Below are 21,350 nucleotides of genomic sequence, written 5' to 3' on the forward strand. Positions count from 1 at the left end.
GAAAGTTCATTTTTGCAAATACTGATTATATTTAGCTAACTTTTAATTTTTATTAATTTGGTGGTTGGTTTCATTGTAATTTTCAGTTGCTAAGTATTTTTATTAATATTGATTTTCTTTTCTTTGCTGTTATATTGATTTCTTTTTTTCATTGCTTATATTAATTTTTGCTTCTTATTTTCAAATAATATGTTCTTCCTCCTGTGTTTTGAACATTTAGAGCAACACCAAAACATTGAGTCATGTAAGTATCTTGATTACAATAACAAAATTTGATTGCATTGAAATTATATAAAAGTTGAACCTTTCAAACTCAACTAACACTAACTCAACTTCCTGTAAAATTTGTGATTAAAAAAATGTTATACTTATGTCAATTTTTATCTTATTTGTCACATTTTGAGTTATTTTATTCTAATATACTATATGTGGAGTTAAATTGTTATGCTAGTGAATAATCATAGTGAAAATTATGTAGCTTAATAAAGTTGTGAAATTTTTAGTTTTATAAAAGTGGAAAAAGATTGAGAAAATATAATGTTAAAGTGCTAATTGTCTTTATGTGCTAATTACCTAATTGTTTTATTAAAATGATCAAATATATAGTACCAAAAAGGTTCCTGGTTTTAAGTCAATTTAATTATGGAATCCAGTGCTTAAAGATAGCTGTATATTTGAGCAAAGGGCCAAGTGTTTTCAATTAAGAATTTTTTTCAGTAAAAGATATTTTATGTACAACTTACTGTTGAATTACTGATCTACTAGTTATGAGCAAAGCATCTGATAACATAGAAATTGTCAGATAATTTGATGATTAGTAAATTTAATTTGTTAACCAAATATTTTCATTTGTGGAGTTAAGTATTTTGTTCTTTGTTCACTTATAAAAATTGAGAAAAATAATGAATATGATAGCAACTCCCAAAAATAGAAATTTCCATTACTTATCTTATCACCATTAACCTTATATTCATTATTTATCTTAACCCATCAGCCCTAAAAAAAAGGTGATACCTTTTCTATCCACATTTCTACTAGATTGCTTATGTTTAGATTTTATTTGTTCTTTGATTTATTTGTATGAATAATTTATTTTGCATTTCATATGCAGTATTGTATTTGATGTAATTATTTTTTATGCTATTTTCATCACAGAAATATAATTAACATAATTTTATTTCCATTTCTTTATGTCTGCCCATTTGTTTAAATTAATTTAATAAAACTATTATATTTTTTATATCAGTAACAAATATACAACTTTTTTCTTCATTTTTTGAAAAGATTATTTTGTCTGGATAATGGTGTATCAAGCTGATTATGGTATTCTGTATTTTTCCTCATTATATTTATCTATGTTACATGATTTCTCTTAATTTCAAAGCAGTTTGTAGCATTATTTTGTCTATAATTGCATGAACTATGAAACACTATAAGCTGAAGGTTACAGTAGATTTTAAAAAACATATAAATTATGCATTTTGTGTTTTATTCTAAGAAAATGTCACTAAGCACTGCTACTATTTTCCCTTTTTGTTTGATTTCTTCCCTAACAAACATTTTGCATTATTAATGCATCCTGTGGACAAATTAAGGTAACATTCTATAACTGACAGTTCAACACCCTAATTTGCTACTAGATTTTTACATTTTACAACTAGTGAAAATGAATCTATTTTTATAATTGACAGCAGATTTTTAAAATTTGCGTAGTGACTGTGAATTACAAATAAGTTTTAGAAATAGCCTTTGTTCAGTATAAAAAGAATATTTTATAATTGCCATTTGATGGTTGAGAGTAGATACTGTGTCATCTTTGTGATGAATCTTTATTTTGTCCTTAAATTGACATGGAAAATTGTTAATGAATTACATACATCAATTATTCATTGTGTAGTCTTTGTAAATCATTTTAGTATTTGATTACTGACTATTTCAGAAAAATGGTTTTTTTTTTTTTTTTTTTTTTTTGCTAATAAGAATATACTTGGTTGCTTTAAATGAGGGATCTTCTGAAGTAAATTCAATTTCTTCTCATTAATAAATATTTATTTGTCAAACAATGGCAGTTCAAAATATTAAATTCTTAAAGGATACAAAAACCAATAATTGTCTACTCAGATGATTTGTGTTTAAATTGTTCAATGTTCTTGAGTTTACATTTATTATCTTATTTTTTTATACTGTATAGGGTTGGATTGGTGCGGGGGGGGATATCAATATGTTTTCTTATTGAGATTTTGTCAAAATTATTTCTTTGTTTCAAAAAATGGGGCTATAGAAGAATATGCCCTTACTCTATTTTCATCTCTGCTCCTTTTATCTTCATATAAATTATTTTATTTTTAATATATTCTAAATATTTTTTCAAACACTCTAGGTGTATTTTATGCTGTTGAAGACCTTGATTTTGAAACTACTCCAAAGTACCTTCTGACACTGAGAGCCACTGATGCTGTCAGTGGAGTTTTCTCTGATGTTCAAGTAATCATTGATGTTGAAGATGTCAATGACAATCCACCTATGTTCAACAAGCCTGCTTATAATACTACTATTTCTGAAGCTATGCCTGTTGGTGCCTCTGTTCTTCAAGTAAGAGCTACTGATCGAGATACCAAAGCAACACAACATATTCAGTACCACATTGTAGGCAATGCAACATCTTATTTCCAGATTGATGCTTCAGATGGTACAGTTTATATTAAACAGCCATTGGATCATGAAATAAAACGGGAACACTATTTCACAGTAATGGCTACAGATGGTGGTCATCCACTCTTAAGCTCAACTGCTCATGTATGGATTGGAGTAGCAGATATGAATGATAATCCACCTGAATTCGATCAACGGCATTATAAATGCATTGTCAATCAAGAAGTGCAAAGAGGTCAATTTATCGCCATGGTTCTAGCATCTGATCCAGATGAGACTGATCAATCAAAACTGATGTATAGTATTATTGATGGAAATGAATTGCAGTCTTTTTCAATAAACAGGCATACAGGTCAGTGTTTGTTTCATTTCCGTAGGCTCTTACATTACAAATAATTTGAATTTTAAAGATTTTGTTTTGTACTAAACAGAACCAGAAGAGTTGTTAGATTAGAATTAAAGTAATAAAATATATTTTCTTTTGTTGAAGGTATTATTACAATGTCCAACCTGCATCAATTCAATTTTGAGAAAAGCTACATTCTAAATGTCTCTGTCACTGATGGCGTTCATTCAGCATATGCAAGTGTGTATGTCAACATCCAGGGGGCTAATAATCATTCTCCTCATTTCTCACATAATGTCTATCCAGTAGCTTTACCAGAAAATGCACCTGCAGGGAAACTAATCACTACCATCTTAGCTGTGGATGAAGATATTGGAAATTATGGTCAATTTACCTATACAATTGAAACCAAAGAACACAGAAAATTATTTAAAATTAACTCTGAAACAGGTGAGTTGCCATTTAGTTGAATATTCTTGATTTTTTTGAAAATTTTAAATAGAAATAACTTTCCAGTAATAAATCTTAATCTATTGAATGAAAGACCTCTTAATATCATAATTTTGTATTATTTTTTTAAGAGCTGCATTGTGATTTTTGAACTCATGTTTTTGGATTTAGAAAGATTTTAGTTAAACTTTAATCTAATAATGATGTCAATTCTACCACTATCAATATTGTTTGAATAATGCAGATGGTAAGCACTCATCTTTACACTATTGCCAAATCAGCGATACATATTATTGTTTTCGGCAACCAGCTGATTCACTAGAGGTATTGGTTAAATTTAATTTCAGTTAATCATTTAGACAAAACTTTATGTCCATGATCCCATCAGTTTTTCAGAAATTAAAACCATGCTATTTTCATTGTCTTGCATGTGTTCTGTTCATTGTATGTATGAACTTTTCTAATGGAGACCAGTTCCATAACATCATAGCACTATGACTTGTTCATCTATATTTTAAATGTAATGCTAATGTAAATTCACTTTTTTATTCATCCTGTAAGCTAAATGATATTAAACAGAATACTTCTTTAGCTTTCAATAGTGGAAGAAAATCATGTGGTCCATTATTTGATGAAATTATAAAAATGATTTTGACTTCATTCACAGCATGAAAATATTATTATATGTATACTTTTATGATTTTAAGTTAATTAAATCTAGACTAAAAAATTTTGCATGGATTGAATTGGCATCATGAGAAGATAATTTTTAGATTTTAAAATGGTATAAAAATCAAAAAAAATAAAAAATTCTGCTGGCTTATTTTTGGAAATTATCATAAAAAAATATCTAAATCCAGTTTTTTTTTAATTAATTAAAATTCTGATTTTTCAAAAAAAATCACATTGAAATGCACATTTCCATCCTCTAGTGTATATCTGGGCTAAATTTGGTATCTCCAGGTCAAATAGTCTGGCATGTAAAGCATTAACTCATAGAGATACATTCATATTTGTTATTTGTATGTACGTAAATTTCTTGGTTTCATTTTCATTATCAGAAATTAAAGCATCTTTTAGACAAATTCTTTGTCCAATTATGACCAGGGACCGAAGTAGTACCCTCACAGCATTAATTTGAAGAAATAAGTATGGGAACATATTTAGGATTTTGTATATGTTTGAATGATACTTTTTTGGAAAATATAGCTGAGTTTGCATCTTTTTTAGGCGTGTGATTTTTATCTGACAGCAGCTTATTTTTAGGCAGTTAAAAATTGCAAAAATTATATATTGAAAGATAAGAGAAATATCAAAAGCATATGAAATTCAGCAGTTAAAGTAAGAATAGTTTTTTATATTTAAGTGGTTATAAAAAAAATTAATTTTAATTATGCAAATAATTAAGTTTGTGACATATCTATTGATCTTTTCATGATTAACTAAAAGGGAAATTCTAATTTTAGCAGTGTGTGTGTGTGTGTGCACTTCCTTTTCAATATAAATATACATTTAAAAAGCTACTAAATTTATTTTTCATATATTGATATTATACAAAAAAAACAAAAAAACAATTTTTTAATTGTACATCAAGCATTAAATTTTAAATCATTTAAAATAGAACAATATATTTCATGTTAGGCTTAATTACTGTATAAATTTTTTTCAGGTGAAGTATTCACAAAAGTTCCTATTGATCGTGAAGAAAATCAGTTATATCAGATGGTAGTTTCTGCAGTTGATGCTGGTGGGCGATGTGGATATGCAACAGTTCGAGTTACGATAACAGATGAAAATGACAATATGCCTCAGTTTTCTGTTGCTGAATATACTGTTACAATTCCTGTAAATATGACTGTGGGAACTACTATTCTTAAGGTAAGCTTCTTTATACAATTATTAATTTTGTCTTTTCATTAGGCGTTATAATGATATATTTTGTTTGGGAAAATTTTGATTTACTAATATTTCTTTAATAATTATTATTAAAAAACTAATTCTAAAATTAAAAATAAACTAAAACTATTTTAATAATAATTATTATTATTATTACTCTAATTTTTTAATTGTTTATTAAATATAATTTGCCTATCTATTTTCTAATTAAATTTATTATTTTAGATACATGCTACAGATGCAGATGAAACTATTTCAGCAACAATTGATTATTCTTTATATAAGTCGAATAACAGTGTTATATCTGAATTATTTGGTGTAACCCATGATACAGGAGAAGTCTACATAAGAAAAGCAGCTACTGGACATGGTAAAATTCCTTACAATTTGCTGATAAATAATATTTCTTTGCAATTCATTTTTATTAAATGAAGTTTTTCTTTTTTAATTAACAGAAGCAAATAATTTTCAATATATTTATGTTTAAGGTGGTGCTATTTTTTTAATGATTTAGTTATTAATGAATTGAATCTTTCGTAAAACAGAAAATGTATTATTTACCATCAGTGTACAGTAGGAGTCATAGATTACTTGAACTTGATGGTTCTTAATCTTCAGAAATTACTTCCTATTAGGAAAAAGTAGCATTGCAATTCTAGTACTTAACAAATATGGAAAACTATTTTTATCAGTACATTAAAATATTCATTTTGTTTTCTGTAATTGTTGTTTTTTGTTAAATAGATAAACCTCTTTTTTTTTTAAAAAAAATCTTATTATGGTATATTTATACTGGTTGGTCAGTTTATTACAGTGTAATTCATTGGAATATCATTCATTCTATTGTTGTATATTTTATTTCCTAGCTTAAGAAAACTTTGTTACAAATGTTGGCATTCAGTTGAAGTACTGAAAAATTTTTATTACATTTCTTGCGTTTTTTGATAAGATGTATTTTTTACGAGTTTCAAATTTCATCAACCTGATAAATTTCAATATGATAAAAATAATTATTGCTGCTTGATCTCAATTTTGAGATAATTAATTTTATAAAAGTTAATAAGTTTTTAAAATAAAAAATCAGATAAACTATTAAGCAGTAAAGTACATTTACTTTTCTGTTTGGAAAATGGAGCAAGCTTTAAAAAAAATATTTAGTAGTCAAATATTATAATCCTATGGAAATCTATATTAAAATATAAGAAAAGTAATGAATTTTTACACTTTTTTCCAGAGAATTATGGATATCAATTCTTCATACTTGCCAAAGATCATGGTACACCTTCCTTAGAAACAGTTGTTCCTGTCAATGCTATATTCATTGATCCCAAAGAAGATTATCCTAAATTTGAACATTTTGAATATGTGTTTTTCATCTCAGAAAGCTCACCAATCGGAACCATCATATCATATGTTAATGCTTCTTGCTCAAGACCTGTTACCTATTCATTTACCCCTGCCCCAAAAGGATCCAAAGCAGAGCTATTTCTTTCTAAATTCAGTATTGATAAACATGGTAGTCTTATGTTGCTCTCTGAAGTTGACAGAGAGGTGCAGTCTATTTACAACTTGAATGTCAGAGCATCTACTACAGATCTTCCTACTCGAGTGTCATGTGTTGATGTCACTATCATCGTAGTTGATGCTAATGATAATGATCCTCAGTTTGATTCAGATGTCTACAGTGTATCTGTTGCTGAAAATATAGAACCTGGTGCTACAATTCTAAAAGTAGTTGCCACAGATGCTGATACGAGTAATAATGGACTCTTATCATATCATTTTGGGGCAGATGCAGATAATGTAGTGAATATTTTTCAATTGGATTCCATATCAGGATGGATTTCAACCATGATTTCACTAGATAGAGAAGATGTAGCTTTTTATAATTTTTCTGTAGTTGCATTTGATCTTGGGGATCCTCGTCGTATGGCCACTACTTGGATTAACATCAGGCTTCGTGATTATAATGACAACCCTCCAATTTTTCAATCACAGCATTATAATGGAGATGCTTATGAAAATGCTGCTGTTGGAACAGTGGTTGTTACACTTATGATTGAGGATAAAGATGAAGAAAAAAGCCATATAGATTATTACATCATAGATGGGGATTTACAAGGTCAATTTCATGTTGTATCCGATGGGAAACTGACCATTAAGAAACCTTTAGATAGAGAAGTCATATCCAGTTATCAACTAACAGTTCTTGCGACAGATGGAAAATTCACTTCGAAGACTTGGGTATCTATTGCTGTATCTGATATAAATGATAATCCACCAATGTGCTTAAAAGTAAGTGAAAAAGTGCTTCATATTTATTCACTTGTGTTACTATGATAGTAAATTTGATTGAAATCAGAAACTGATCAATTATTATCATATTATATTTGAAATTTCAGATTCCTGTTATGTAAATTCTGGTTTCTATTGTCATATTTTTTTACATGACAGTAATCATCAATTTTAAATTTAAATGAAAAAATATTTTAATTATTTATGCATTACAGTTTATTTAATCTTACACACAGTATTTGAATCATTTTTATTCTTGCAATACCTCTTCAAGTACTTAAATAACAAGAAAATTGTTATTCTGTCTTTTGTTTTGCTTTGATTTTATTGTTAAAGTTCAAAGATAAAAGACAATTGAAGAAGTTAATACTTTTTAACCATGATAGAAATTTTAGAATTAGTTCGTGTGTATACACATAAAACCTTTCACCAGCATATTTTTATTTTTGTAATTAAATAATTTCACAGTTTAAATAGCCTTCCCTTCTTCTATGCAATATATATATATATATATATATATTGAGATTGGTGATTTTTTTTCAAATACATTCTTGTATTTCTTTTTAATTATTGAGAATTCATAAAAAAAATTATTTTTAGAATATTTATACATTAAAGGTAACATATTAGTTTTAACATTCTCTCCCATTTAATTTTAATCCACTGAAGTTTTGATTGGATATGTTTTGCTTTGTATCGATAATGCAAAATTTTAATATAATAATAAAAATAAATTTTTGATAATGTATTTTAATTTATTAGATTATAAAATATTTTTCATATATTGACTTTAATATTATACTTTTGCGTTTGAAAAGAAAAAAAAATTATAACTTTTTTATGTTTACACATTATATTTTTAATATCAGAATATTATTAATAAGTTAATTTTTCCTTTTTTTTTTTCAGACAAAGTACACCGAAATGGTGTCTGAAAATATTCCTTTGGACACTTATATTCTTACAGTCGAAGCAACTGACATTGATAGTTATGACAATTCTCGATTATATTTTTATTTATCTGGAGATGATCATACAGACTTTTCTATTGATCCTATAACAGGTATTTATAAATGATCATTTATGGAATGCTTACTTATTAAAAATTTTAACAAAAATTTAAGAATTTCAACCTTTGTTATCTGTATTTTGCATTAGTAAAAAAGTTATCATTGTTAGCAAAACTGAACAGAAGAGATAGAAATCTTTTAGCTCAATGTTTAATTTTTTTAAAAAAAATTCCAAATGTATATTTAAAATAAGTAAAAAAAAAAATTCTGTCTTTAGTGCTTATGTGTTTTTAATTTCGTGTATTTTGTGCAAACCAACTTTATATTTTTGTTGTTATTTTCATCATAATGCCAATCTCTAATTTTTGTTTTGATTTGAAATAGGTCAACTGAAAACTGCTCGAGTGATAGACCGAGAAAAAAGGTCCCGTTATGTGTTAGAAGCTCATGTCCAAGATAAAGGAAAGCCTGAATGGGAATGCACCAGTACAGTAGAAGTGCTTTTAAGTGATGTTAATGACAATGCTCCAGAATTTGCAAAGGAATTGTATTCTGTTAATATACCTGAAGATGCTGAAGTTGGAACTTTGATCACAAAAGTGCATGCAAGTGACAGAGATATTGGTAAGAAAAATGTTCAATCTGCTATTAAAAAGATTCTTCAAATTTTAATATTTAATATTTGTTGCATATAAGTTGGCAATTATTAATCACTTATTTACGTTCTGTTCAAATTTACCTTTGAATTCCTTTTTCCCCCCCAATTTTTTTTACTGTTTAATATTTTACTTGTGCATCAGCTTTGTAATATTTAAAAAAAAAAAAAAAAAAAAAAGTATTCAAAATGGAGCATTAAGCTGTAGCACTTCATTAATTTTATAACTTATGATACATGTTTTAGTTGCAAAATATGAGCTCATGAAGACCAAGAATTTCAAAATAAGCTTATTAGTTTTATATAAATTAAAAAATTGATCAAGTCAAAGTAAAATACTCATGCCTTTTATTATAGTAAGATAACCTTTTAGAATATTTTATCTGCCTAAAAAAAAAAAAAACTACATGATTGCGATTATTCTTATTTACTCAATCAAACCATGAATAGATTCAAGTAATTCTTGGAACCTTTGATAATCTTACTACTTTTTATTTGTTTTGTTTAATTTTTTAGGAAGTAATCGAATGGTCAGTTATTATTTAATTGAATCGGCTCATAGCCACTTCAGCATGGATGAGACCACTGGCATTGTTAGCTTGAATAAACCTGTAGACCGAGAGGAAGTCCCTATGTACAATTTGACAATCCAAGCTAGTGATCATGGTATTCCAAGGTTGTCCACATTGTGTACTCTTCTTGTATTACTCCAAGATGTGAATGATAACCCTCCAGAATTCACTTCGAAGTTCTATCATGCCTCTGTTCCTGAAACTGCTGCTGTTGGCACGGAAATATTGAAACTGACAGCAACCAGTCGAGACAGTGGTGTGAATGCAGAAATAGCATATAGCATCATACAGTCAGCAAAATCTGAAGTCTTTTCCATTCATCCAAAATTTGGTAAGTACTATTTTTAAATACAAAAAGCAGCTAATATACAGCTCGTTTTTGTGGTTTGATGCTATTTAAAATATTTGTTGTTTTTCAATAAGATTTTAATTGTGGATTTTTTAGATAGCAATTTTTTCACACATGCAAACATTATTATATAAAGTAGAAGAGATGAAGGAAAGAAGATCCCACAGCCATTTTCTGTCCAGTATCATAAGCATATAGCTACATCTTCAAGGACTTGTGGGATAAAGAGAGAGAGATTGGAATGAGGGAAATTAATAATGTAATCATGTTCATATTTAACCACACAAAGATATTCTAGAAAACTAGTTTTCTCACCTCATCCCAACAATATTAAAATATGGTTATTTTTCAGGAATTAAAAATTGTTTGAATAGAGATAATTTATCTTAAGATTTCCACCCTTTTGATATTTGTAACATTTTAAAGCTATTTATTTGCTTTTATGTCATGCAAATTCAGTTACTTCAGAATAATAATTATTACAATTAAAATACATGCTGTAGATATTATTTGTATGTGGCTTATGGTTTTGTTGAATATAATTAGTTGATTTCATGAATATAAATAATTCATAAAGATTACTAAAATACTTTGTAATTTCTGACATCTCCTTCATTTCATTCTATTTAGATCTGAAGATTATTTTTTATTTTATTAAACACATAAAATAATAAAATTCTTTGTTATTTTAGAGTGGAGAAAATATATTGATAGGATTATTAACATTAATATTTGAGAATGAAGTATGTTCATAAATATACTTTTCATGAAATATATATATATTGACATGTTCCCCAATTATCCAATGATATGCAGTGCATTTTTATATTAAGGTTTCATTTCTGTATAAATTTTATATATTTTTGATGCTTTTAAAATTTTTAAAGGATGCACCACAATAATTATTTTCTCTTTTAATTGAATAGGAGTTTTAACAATTTCATCCCCTCTGGATTATGAAACTGCTCATGGTTATTACATATTGGTGAAAGCTGTTGATGGTGGTACTCCTCCCCTAAGTACAGAAGTTGGAGTAAATATAACTGTGACAGATGCTAATGACAATCCACCTGTTTTTACCCAACAGTCTTATAATTCTATCATAAGAGAAGATGCATTGGTTGGGGATAAAATTATACAGGTTTGTAATTTTAAAATTTACTGCAAACATAGTAGGAATTGTTATTATTAATTAATGGTGAAAAAGCCAAATGTTACACCAAAACCAAATTGGCACTGCACTCTGATGAGTGTGCTTCCAACTTACAAGAAGAAAACAAGCATCGGTTTATGCTGTTTATATAAAAGATCTTAAAATTATTGATGTTAAATATGGAAAAAATAAAGATGTCAAAATTATTGCCAATCCTTCACCATTAATTAATAAGTACCATAAAAATATAAAATATAGTTATATAATAGAATAATATGCTTGTGTTTATATAAATATGTGCTTTTTTTATAACATTATGAATTGTGTTTGTCATTCAAAATAAAAAGATACTTTAGATTTTCATAGACTTAGTTACTGAAACATTTCTTATAAATTTCCAATTTACAATGATAAAAGCCTTTGAATGCATTCTGAAAACATAAATTATACATTATCCTATATTAAAGCATAATTCCATTTTAATGCAAATAAAAATATATGTTTGATTTTAAATCTAAGTTTATATTTTCTCAAGGATTTTATTAATGTTTAGTTATTGAATTTTTTATCTTTTAACATGCATTTAACACAGTATAGACTAATGCGCCATTATACCCCATATAAATTTTACTTTTAAATTAAATATATTCTCTTCCTTTTACAGGTTATAGCTAGTGACATAGACAGTCCTCCTAATGCAAGAGTCAAGTATTCTATATGTGGAGGAGATCGCTTTGGACAGTTCTTGATTGATAAATCAATGGGCTATGTATCCTTGGCTTCAGACCTGGATAGAGAGAAAGTAAGTATCTTAATAATCTAATCATCTCTACTAGTAAAAGAATGTGTGTGTGTTAACATTCTGTTGGCCTGATCATTTGATCTGCAGCTATTGAATCTGGTGCATATATTTTACCTTCGGAGTTGATATATGCACCTCGGAACAGGTGGGAATTAATTAATTAAAAATTAAGCTGAATTAAAAAAAAAAATTTTCTGCAATAACATCCAAAAAAAATTATTGCACAAAAATTAAATTTACAATGATCTAAAATTTAAGAAATCGTCTTTTTAATAATACTAATTTAATGGTTCTACAAATTTTTCTTAAATTTTTATAATTTTTAAATAATATATATTTTGCCTAATTTACAACAATAGTCATTAAAATTCAAGCACTTTTCATTATTTCATCAAATATTGAAGCATGCAATTTTCCTCCATGGTTGCAAACTAGAGAAGAAGGATTCTGTTTTATATTGTGTAGTTTGCAAGCCGAATAAAAAAAGTGAAGTTACAGTATCGTGAAATTTAGAAGATAGATGAAACATTCATTTATATTTTTAATAGTGCTATGAAACTGGTCTCCATTAGGATATTTTCATTGTTTACATGAATTTATGTAAGGCAATTAAAAAAAACATAAATTTAATGTCTGACAATTTGATTGAATTATGAGCATAAAGTTATATCTAAATTATTTAATTATAATTGAATATAGTTAACATCTCCAGCAAATCAGCTTGTTATAAGTGAATACTAATATTTTACAAAAAAATAATTATCTTATTCTACTTTGTACTTATTTATTCTTTAAATTATTTTTATAGGTATCAAATTATGTGCTTGAAATCTGTGCCTTAGATAGTGGTATTCCACCCTTGTCTAGCACTACTTATGTGAATATAGAAGTATCTGATGTGAATGATAATCCTCCTTTGTTTTCTGAAGAGAATTACACTGCCATTGTTCAGGTAAGGAAATCTTTTCAATCCTGATGTATGAACATATTATAAATCAGTTAATGTGCATAATCATATAATTCAAGTGTTAATGCTTTGAAATGCATTTTGTAACTGCATATTAATGAAACCTTAAAAAACTAATATACCATGCATGGTGAGAATAAATATTTGCATGCTTATTCTAGTGAAAAATCTTAACTGCATGTTTCAGTTTATTCTTATGTTAGAGAAAAATCTATGTGTTGCACTTTTTAACATTAATATTTGTTTAAGATATAAAAGTAAAGTTTATTTAAAATTTCAAATAGCATGACAAATGCATTGAGTTCTTCAATGTTATGATATTTACAAAATACATGTTTAATTTGTTTGAATTTTATATTAAGGAATTTCTAAATTTAATGTTTAATTTCAGTTTTAAAATTAAAAACAATTTAAATTCTTATTATATATTACTTTGTTTCCTTACTGTTCTAATTTTGCAAAAATGATTTTGTTAAGGTTTTTAACAATGTTCTTTTAAAAAAAATATGGAACTTATATGAATATACATAAAAACTTTATGTATAATTTATTCTTTTCATCTTTTGTATTTTTATCACAATTGTTTTATTTGTCAAAAAAAAATTTATAAACTATTAAATTCAATACACATTTTGCACTATATATTATCCTAATAAACCTTGATTTATGAATATAACCTTTCTCATACCAGCCTAATTTTCCTTACTAACCCTTTAATGTAATCACTGTTTTAATCCAAAAGCATGCTTTTATGCCTGTTTCTCTATCATATTTCTCCTTTCCTATCCCTCCATTAGCTGGACAAATTGGATAAAACTAAGAAACGGGTGAGTGTCTCTGTCATAACCTTTGTGTTTTCCTTTGTGCCTTCCTCAATTATGCATCTGTTTCTAGTTGATGTTTGTGAGTGTATTGAATGTCAAACATGCTACAATACTTTTCTGTAATATTTCTGTTAATTTTCTATAAGTAAATAACTTTTTTCTATAACATCCAAATGCATCAAACTGTTTGATTACCTGTAGATTATGTTATATTAGAATAGAATTTTACTATAAAAACTATTTTTATTCTTAAACCTATAGTAGTTTTCTATTTTCATAATAAACATTCAATTGATCTTAGTTTTTAAAAAATTATTCATGACTATTTATGAAGATAATAAAATATGTAACCAATAGTAAAATAATGAGAAAAAAGTTTTTCAAATTATGCCCATTATTTCATTCTGACAATATGTAATACACTTTTTAAGAAAATATGTACCTTTATGAAATTATATAAAGATTAGGTTTAGAAGTGGGAATAAACAGTCAATATATTTTTACATGTCATATTTTTAAAAATATTTAATTTTGTTTTACTAACTTGTACTTCATCTTTAGTTTACTTACTATCCAGGGAATTTAAATTAATTAATTTTATTTTATTTAAAAAAATCATTTAACAAAATATAAATTTACACTTTTTTTTTTTTTGTCAAAGCTATTATATTTATCAAATGCTGCTGTTCTTAGCAATTTCTTTTTCCTCAAATGAGATTTTTAAAAAGTTTTTCCATGTTTTATTTAAAAAATTGTGCAGAAATTATTCATTGAATTAATGAAGTAATGCATTACAAAAGCACTTAATGAATATCTCAAAAATATTTATTAACTCATTGCTTGTTCAATTTCAAATTCATTATCGGTTGAATGTCTTATTTATTTATTTATTTGTGTTCAATATAAAAATTATCATTTCGTATGAATTATTCCATTTGTTATTTGAATGTTATTTTACGGAATGAATGTAGCAAATATTTTCCAAGTTTTGCCACAGAATTATTATTGCTTAGCTTCATTTTCTTCCTTATTTATTGTTATTAAATAATTATTCATCATATATGTATCTTATATTCAAATAGGAAGGAAAACCTCTTGGTTTCACTGTATTGAAATTTACTGTGACTGACCAAGATGCTCCTCCAAATACTGGCCCTTTCTTGTTTGATATCTTGAGTGGAAATGAAGATGGCGCTTTTCGTGTTGTTCAACAAGATGCTACTTTGAGAACAGCTAGCAAATTTGATGTCAAAAACCAGAGTGAATTCACTCTTCAAGTACGAGTAACTGATGGTGGAACTCCATCTTTACATAGCACTACATGGGTCAATATTATCGTGATAGAGGAAAGTCGATACCCTCCTGTTGTGACCCCTCTGGATGTATCTGTGAGCTCATACATGGATGAATTTCCTGGTGGTGTCATGGGCCGAGTTCATGCCACAGATCAAGATCCTTATGACAAACTGATTTTTGACATAATAAGTCCACATGAGAATTTGTTTACCATAGATCGAGAAGATGGAACCATTGTAGCTCTTCCTGGTTTAGATGTAGGCTCCTATGAATTGAATGTTAGTATAAGTGATGGTAAATTCACAACATACACTACAGTCTCCATTGAAGTGAATATGGTCAGTTCAGAAGCTGTGACAAACAGTGTTGTAATACGTCTTGATGATGTTACTCCTGAAGATTTTCTGCTAACTTACAAAAAGGGATTTTTAAGAGGATTGAGAAATATTCTGAATGTAAGAATGAAAGATGTTGAAATCATCAGCCTGCAACCTACTTTGCAAGAGAAAAAACGAAGGCAGAGAACCACTCAACAGGATTTGGATATTGTGTTTGCAGTTCATGCTGGAGCCAATGGCTTTCATCCACCTAACACCGTAAGGGCAAGAGTGAAAGAAAAGATGGATGTTTTGGAAGCTAGCATTGGACTGAAAGTAGTGAAGGTTTGTATGAGTTTAATATTTATTGAAAAAAATAATGAAGAAACTGAAGCTTAATAGGTACAAATAATAGTTTTGGTCTAATAATGTTTCAAAAATGAGGAAATTCACATGAACCTGCCCACAATTTTAAAATTTGGAAAATCCTCTTAAGAAAACTTTAATGAATTTTTTTTTTTCGAAAGATATTCTATTTAACAGCTAATCTGTATTTATGCTTTTAGATTTTATGAATTAATTTGGGCCTTTAGACATTTAAGGGATGCAATCTCACTTGTAGACAAAAAATTATTTTATTCACTAAAAAACAATAAAAAATATCATATGTTGCAAAAATTTTGTGTTTTTATTGAATCTAGAATTTTTATTATATGTGAAAAAATCAAGAATGATTATATAAAATGAATATTCATAAAACAAAATTTTATGAATATATAAATAATCTCAGCTAAAATCTAAAATAATTGACATTTACCAAATTTAGCATTGAATATATTATTATTAACTTTTAGTACAAGCTTCATTAAAAGAGCTGCATTTATTCAATCTTTAGGTATTGAGACTAAGAACTTTTTAATGTTTGTTAATTCATTTTTGAATTTTTTTTTTTTTAATTTAAGGGGAGGGGGCTCTATCTTGTTTTTTTATATTATGAAAAAAAAATATCAGAAGAAATCTCTACTGTTTCTGTACACATTTAAAATTTAAAGATTATTAATATATCAATGTGCATCAATGTCATAAAATATATCAATGTGTTTTTATCTTTTGTATATATTTAGGTTACAAAAAATCTTAACAAAAGTTATTTTTATAGATAATGGAAGATCGCTGTACCAAGGACCGCTGTGTAAATGGTGAATGTGTAGATCTTATCATACTAGATAAAGCTTTTGCCATTAGTATAACTACTGATGCCATGAGTTATGTTTGTCCTCAACATTATCGTAAATTGGAATGTGCTTGTGAACCAGGATTTGGAGGTAAAATATCTTTTAATGCTGAAATCTGTAAATTGAATGAGCAGTATTAATACTGATAATGTCATTTTGTAATTCTAATGTCTGAGAATTTATTTTCTTTAATATTTTAAACAGGGTCTCAATGTGAATTGGCTGTTAATGAATGTTCTCGGCGTCCGTGCCCCTCTTATCGTATTTGCCATCCAGAAGTGACAGTACTTGGGTACATTTGCAAATGCCCGGAAGGAAAAACTGGTTCTCTCTGCGATAGAGATAAAGGAGCTGTTTGCAAAGGATCTGACTGCTATGATGGTAAAGAATATGAATATTTAAATTTCATTTTATTTTATTACTTTCTGTAATAGTTTTTCAAACAATTAAACAGTACTGTGTAGCAAAACGTATTTTCTTTATTTAGTCTATTAATGACAGAGAGAAAAATATAAATTTCTGCAAAAAATAAATATTTTAATTATTTTAATGTTTAAAAAATAATTTTTCATTTTAGAAAAGTTTGACACTTGATATTTTTTAGTATTATTTTAATTACTCTTATTTAATGAAAGCCATATACTTTTGCATTCTTTTAAAACTGTAGCACCTTTTATCTAATATAAAGCATATCAGTTTATTATTTCAAATTTAATTTTGTATTTCATTTTTTACTTTAAAGGGAATCATTGATTTGTGTTACATATATATCAAATTTTATTATTTTGAATTCTAAATTTTTAACCTCATTCCATTGAATACAAACTAATTCAAATTTCATTGCACTAAAGATAGAAAATAAATTTTGTATTCATTTCACTCATAATTTATTTTGAAAAAGAAAGGAAAGAAAGAATATCATTTATACCATTTTTTACCAATATTGGTTTAAATATTTAGTTTTTTTAATCAAAACTTTCTATAAATTTTGCATTACATTAAAGGCTTAAAATTTTATTAAAGATCTGAAGAATAAACTTATTAATATCATTTATACTTAGTTTTTATACATTACAAGACGAATCGTTCGTAAAATTTTAATTTTAATTTTTTTTTCACAGAAAAAACTCCAGTGTACTTTCAAGGGAAAAGTTACATGTCCTATGTTCTTAATAAACCTGTTGATCATCATATGAGCTTAGTAATGCATTTTAGAACAAAACAGGCCACTGGGAATTTGTTGTATGCTGCTGGTGTGAGAGATTATTTTGTGTTAGAAGTAAGATTTATTTCTAATTCTAAACTTTGACATATAAGTATTTTCAATACTGTTGTTGTAATTATTTAGAAAGTTATAATGTTTCTATACTAATTCCTTATTTTTTCTTATAAATTAGTGCTAATAATTTATATAAATAAATTTTGCATATAATTCCCTCACCCCCATTCCTCCATAAACATGTTTTCCTAAATACACAATCCACTCCAAAAAAAAAAAATGATTCAAATTTCAAGAATTTTAATCAATTTATCTATTTCTGTTTCAGATTATAAATGGCTTGGTACAGTACAGATTTGATTGTGGCAGTGGAGAAGGTAAATTGCGCATCGAGCAGTTAAAGGTAAATGATGGCAACTGGCATAAAGTAAGAGTAGAGCGCCGTGGAAAATCTTCCGAATTGATTCTTGACAAACGTTTTCGAGCTTCTGGTAAATCTCATGGCCCTCATGAAGTGCTCAACTTAGATGGTAGTGACATTTATTTTGGTGCTGAAGTTCGAACTAATCTGGAAACATTGAGCTTTGAAGATATCCGAATGGGGTTCATTGGATGCATGGATGACATTCAGATTGATGGGATTTCTCTTCCTTTGCATGTTAATGGGAACACAGCTGTTGCTACTTTGAACAGGTAATAAATTATTGATTTATTTCTATTCGACTGTAGGAAGTTTTTTTTATTAATAATAAGATATATACATCCAAAGTATATAGATAGAGTATAGTAAAAAAATTCGATAAGGAGAATTGAAAATTAAATTTTTATAGCGTGTGCAAAAAAGTGAAATGATCCACCCTATCTTCTTCATCTTATCGATCCAGTCAATGAAAATAAAGTTCAATTTTTTATGGAAATAAGCAAATTTCATCTAATGTTTAAAATCCTAAGAGCTTCCTTATAAATTGTTTTATCAAAACATACATAATAATTTATTTTACCATCATATCTATTACATTTACATTAAATTTTACCATTGATGAATATATTAGTTATTAATTTATCAAAGTGTAAATATAATTCACCATATACATTTAATTCATTAAGATGTCCTTTGTTTGATGAAATGGGAACTAAACATTTGGTTGAAATATTTATAAAGAATCTGAAATTATTTCCTGGATTTACCTTTCTTTCTTTCTTTCTTTTTTTTTTTTTTTTTTTTTTTCCTTCCAGTACCTAAAATTTTTACAGTGAAATTCTTTTTTCAATCCTTCATGGCTGGAATATAAACTGCATGCCTTTATAATTTAACAACTCATATTGAGATTTCCTAAGTCTACAGCTGTTATTGTTTACCCTTTCATGTTATCATATAATTACTCTTATAGTTATTATCTTCAATGCAGTTAACAAATGCACTTCCTTCAACTTGATTTCTCTGCATATCAAATTATTACTATTGATCTTCTGTGAATTTCCACTTCAATTCATTATCTTTGAAATCTTCAATAATATTTATTTTTATTCCAGATTTAAAAAAGTAGAACTTCACTGTGGTGTCCTTCTTGATTTGGGAGTTTGCAGCAGTCAGCCATGTATGAATGGTGGCACTTGCATTCCAACTAACTCCGGCTTCTCTTGTCAGTGCTTATCTCGTTACCAGGGCAGCCACTGTGAAATAGATTTGGATCCTTGTGCCTCGAATCCTTGCCTAAATGGTGGAATGTGCCACAATGTGGATCACAAATTCATTTGTACCTGCAGCTCTGGAATCACTGGTCCTCGATGTGAATTTGGCCGCTATTGCAAGCCTAGCCCATGCAACAATGGAGGCATATGTGAAGAAGGCACTACTGGACCTGTGTGCAAGTGCCACGGTTATTATGGAGAGCTTTGTCAGTATGATATTGATGAATGCCAAACAGTTCCTTGTGCTAGTGGCTCGTGCATTAATCTCCAAGGCAGCTTCAAGTGTCACTGTCCACCCAACATGACTGGTTCCTTATGCAATGAGCACTTATTCACCACTTCAATTACATCTTCGAGTTGGAATACGACAGTTGAAGAGATTGTAGGCATTTCACTTGTAATTTTATTTATTCTCCTTCTTGCAATGGCTATTGTATGTTGTTGGCGGTATCGCCACAAACGCCAACAGCTCAGGCCAAACAATGAAGTATTAGATGCTGCAACTAATGAATACCTTTTAAAAAATTCTGTTTTCGAGAAGGACAACCTGAATCGAAAGATCAGCAATTTGGAGGTGACTAGCTTTACCACGCCTCCATTGCCACCAAGACCAGCTTCTTATACTCCAAGCACTCAAGATTCTGTGAATGCATTGAATAACTTTGACACAGTTCGTAGTTATGGCAGTGCCGCTGATGATTTGGAGAATTTCCCTCGTCAGGGTAATGACTATGTGCAGAACATAAGCAAGCCTGCTTTAATTCCTGCTTTGGTGCCTCCCCCTCCGTCCAGTTCAGATAATGATTCTGTCTTAAAGGGGAACTGGGAAAAAGATCATTTAAAATCAAAAAGTAAATTGTATGAAAGCAAAGTGCCAAAAGGTATGTCTGCATATTTAGTACTGTCACGTAATTGTAATTACTGCTTAAGCAATTATTAAAAAAAAAAAATGATGCACACAGTTAAAGGTAAAAGTAAAAAAATGTCTACCATGTTTTAAATATATCTGAATACTGCAATAAACTAAAATAAAACTAAGCAACAATAAAATAATTTTTACAGTACTTTCTTGAAAATATTATAGGTATAAAAAAGAAAAAGCAGAATGTTAAGACGGTTTTTTTTTTTTTTTTTCGATCCTCTAATTATTAAGAATGATAGTTTTTTTTAAATAATAATGCTGAAAATTTTGAAATTGCTCAAATCTACAAATATCTTAAAAACCATGTGATGGTGACATTAAGTCATATTATATTGTACGCAATTATGTACTTCTTTTTTTATTTAATATGCTAAAAATTCTACGATATTAAAAGGGCCTTTAGTTTAAATAATGCCAAAACAAAATTGGTAATTACTTTTTTAAAAAAGTATAAAATGTTATAATGCTACAAAATAATTTAGATAAGAAGTTCACTTACATAATTAGTCCATGATGCTTTTATTTTAACTATTTTTGTCGATAAAAAAAATGTTTAATAAGAAAAGTTTAAGTTCAAATATTTGATGGCATTGATAGTTCATTACTCGAATATGTAGATATAATGAATATTTTTTTTTTAATGTGGAACTGTTCCAGGATTTAAACTAAGCAAGCCTTGATTTCCTTATTGGTTTTCA

General features: G+C 27.7%; 1 protein-coding gene across 4 annotated transcripts in view; it reads left to right on the forward strand.

Annotated features, from left to right (window-relative positions):
• The window catches only part of LOC129965363 (fat-like cadherin-related tumor suppressor homolog), a 509,169-nt gene that overhangs the window by 480,984 nt on the left and 6,835 nt on the right, over positions 1–21,350 (forward strand). For 3 of the 4 annotated variants that reach the window (XM_056079193.1, XM_056079196.1, XM_056079194.1), the window contains 18 exons: positions 221–244; positions 2,381–3,004; positions 3,143–3,448; positions 5,118–5,326; positions 5,570–5,714; positions 6,579–7,639; positions 8,549–8,702; positions 9,034–9,273; positions 9,821–10,207; positions 11,152–11,366; positions 12,043–12,180; positions 12,989–13,132; positions 15,054–15,929; positions 16,744–16,909; positions 17,024–17,200; positions 17,941–18,098; positions 18,367–18,731; positions 19,572–20,611. In XM_056079193.1, coding sequence (XP_055935168.1) covers positions 221–244; positions 2,381–3,004; positions 3,143–3,448; positions 5,118–5,326; positions 5,570–5,714; positions 6,579–7,639; positions 8,549–8,702; positions 9,034–9,273; positions 9,821–10,207; positions 11,152–11,366; positions 12,043–12,180; positions 12,989–13,132; positions 15,054–15,929; positions 16,744–16,909; positions 17,024–17,200; positions 17,941–18,098; positions 18,367–18,731; positions 19,572–20,611 — 6,429 coding nt within the window. The remainder of the gene's footprint in view (positions 1–220; positions 245–2,380; positions 3,005–3,142; positions 3,449–5,117; positions 5,327–5,569; positions 5,715–6,578; positions 7,640–8,548; positions 8,703–9,033; positions 9,274–9,820; positions 10,208–11,151; positions 11,367–12,042; positions 12,181–12,988; positions 13,133–15,053; positions 15,930–16,743; positions 16,910–17,023; positions 17,201–17,940; positions 18,099–18,366; positions 18,732–19,571; positions 20,612–21,350) is intronic. The other variant, XM_056079195.1, reaches the window with a different exon arrangement.

Source organism: Argiope bruennichi, chromosome 4 (genome assembly GCF_947563725.1).
Source record: "Argiope bruennichi chromosome 4, qqArgBrue1.1, whole genome shotgun sequence".
Classification (NCBI taxonomy): domain Eukaryota; kingdom Metazoa; phylum Arthropoda; class Arachnida; order Araneae; family Araneidae; genus Argiope; species Argiope bruennichi.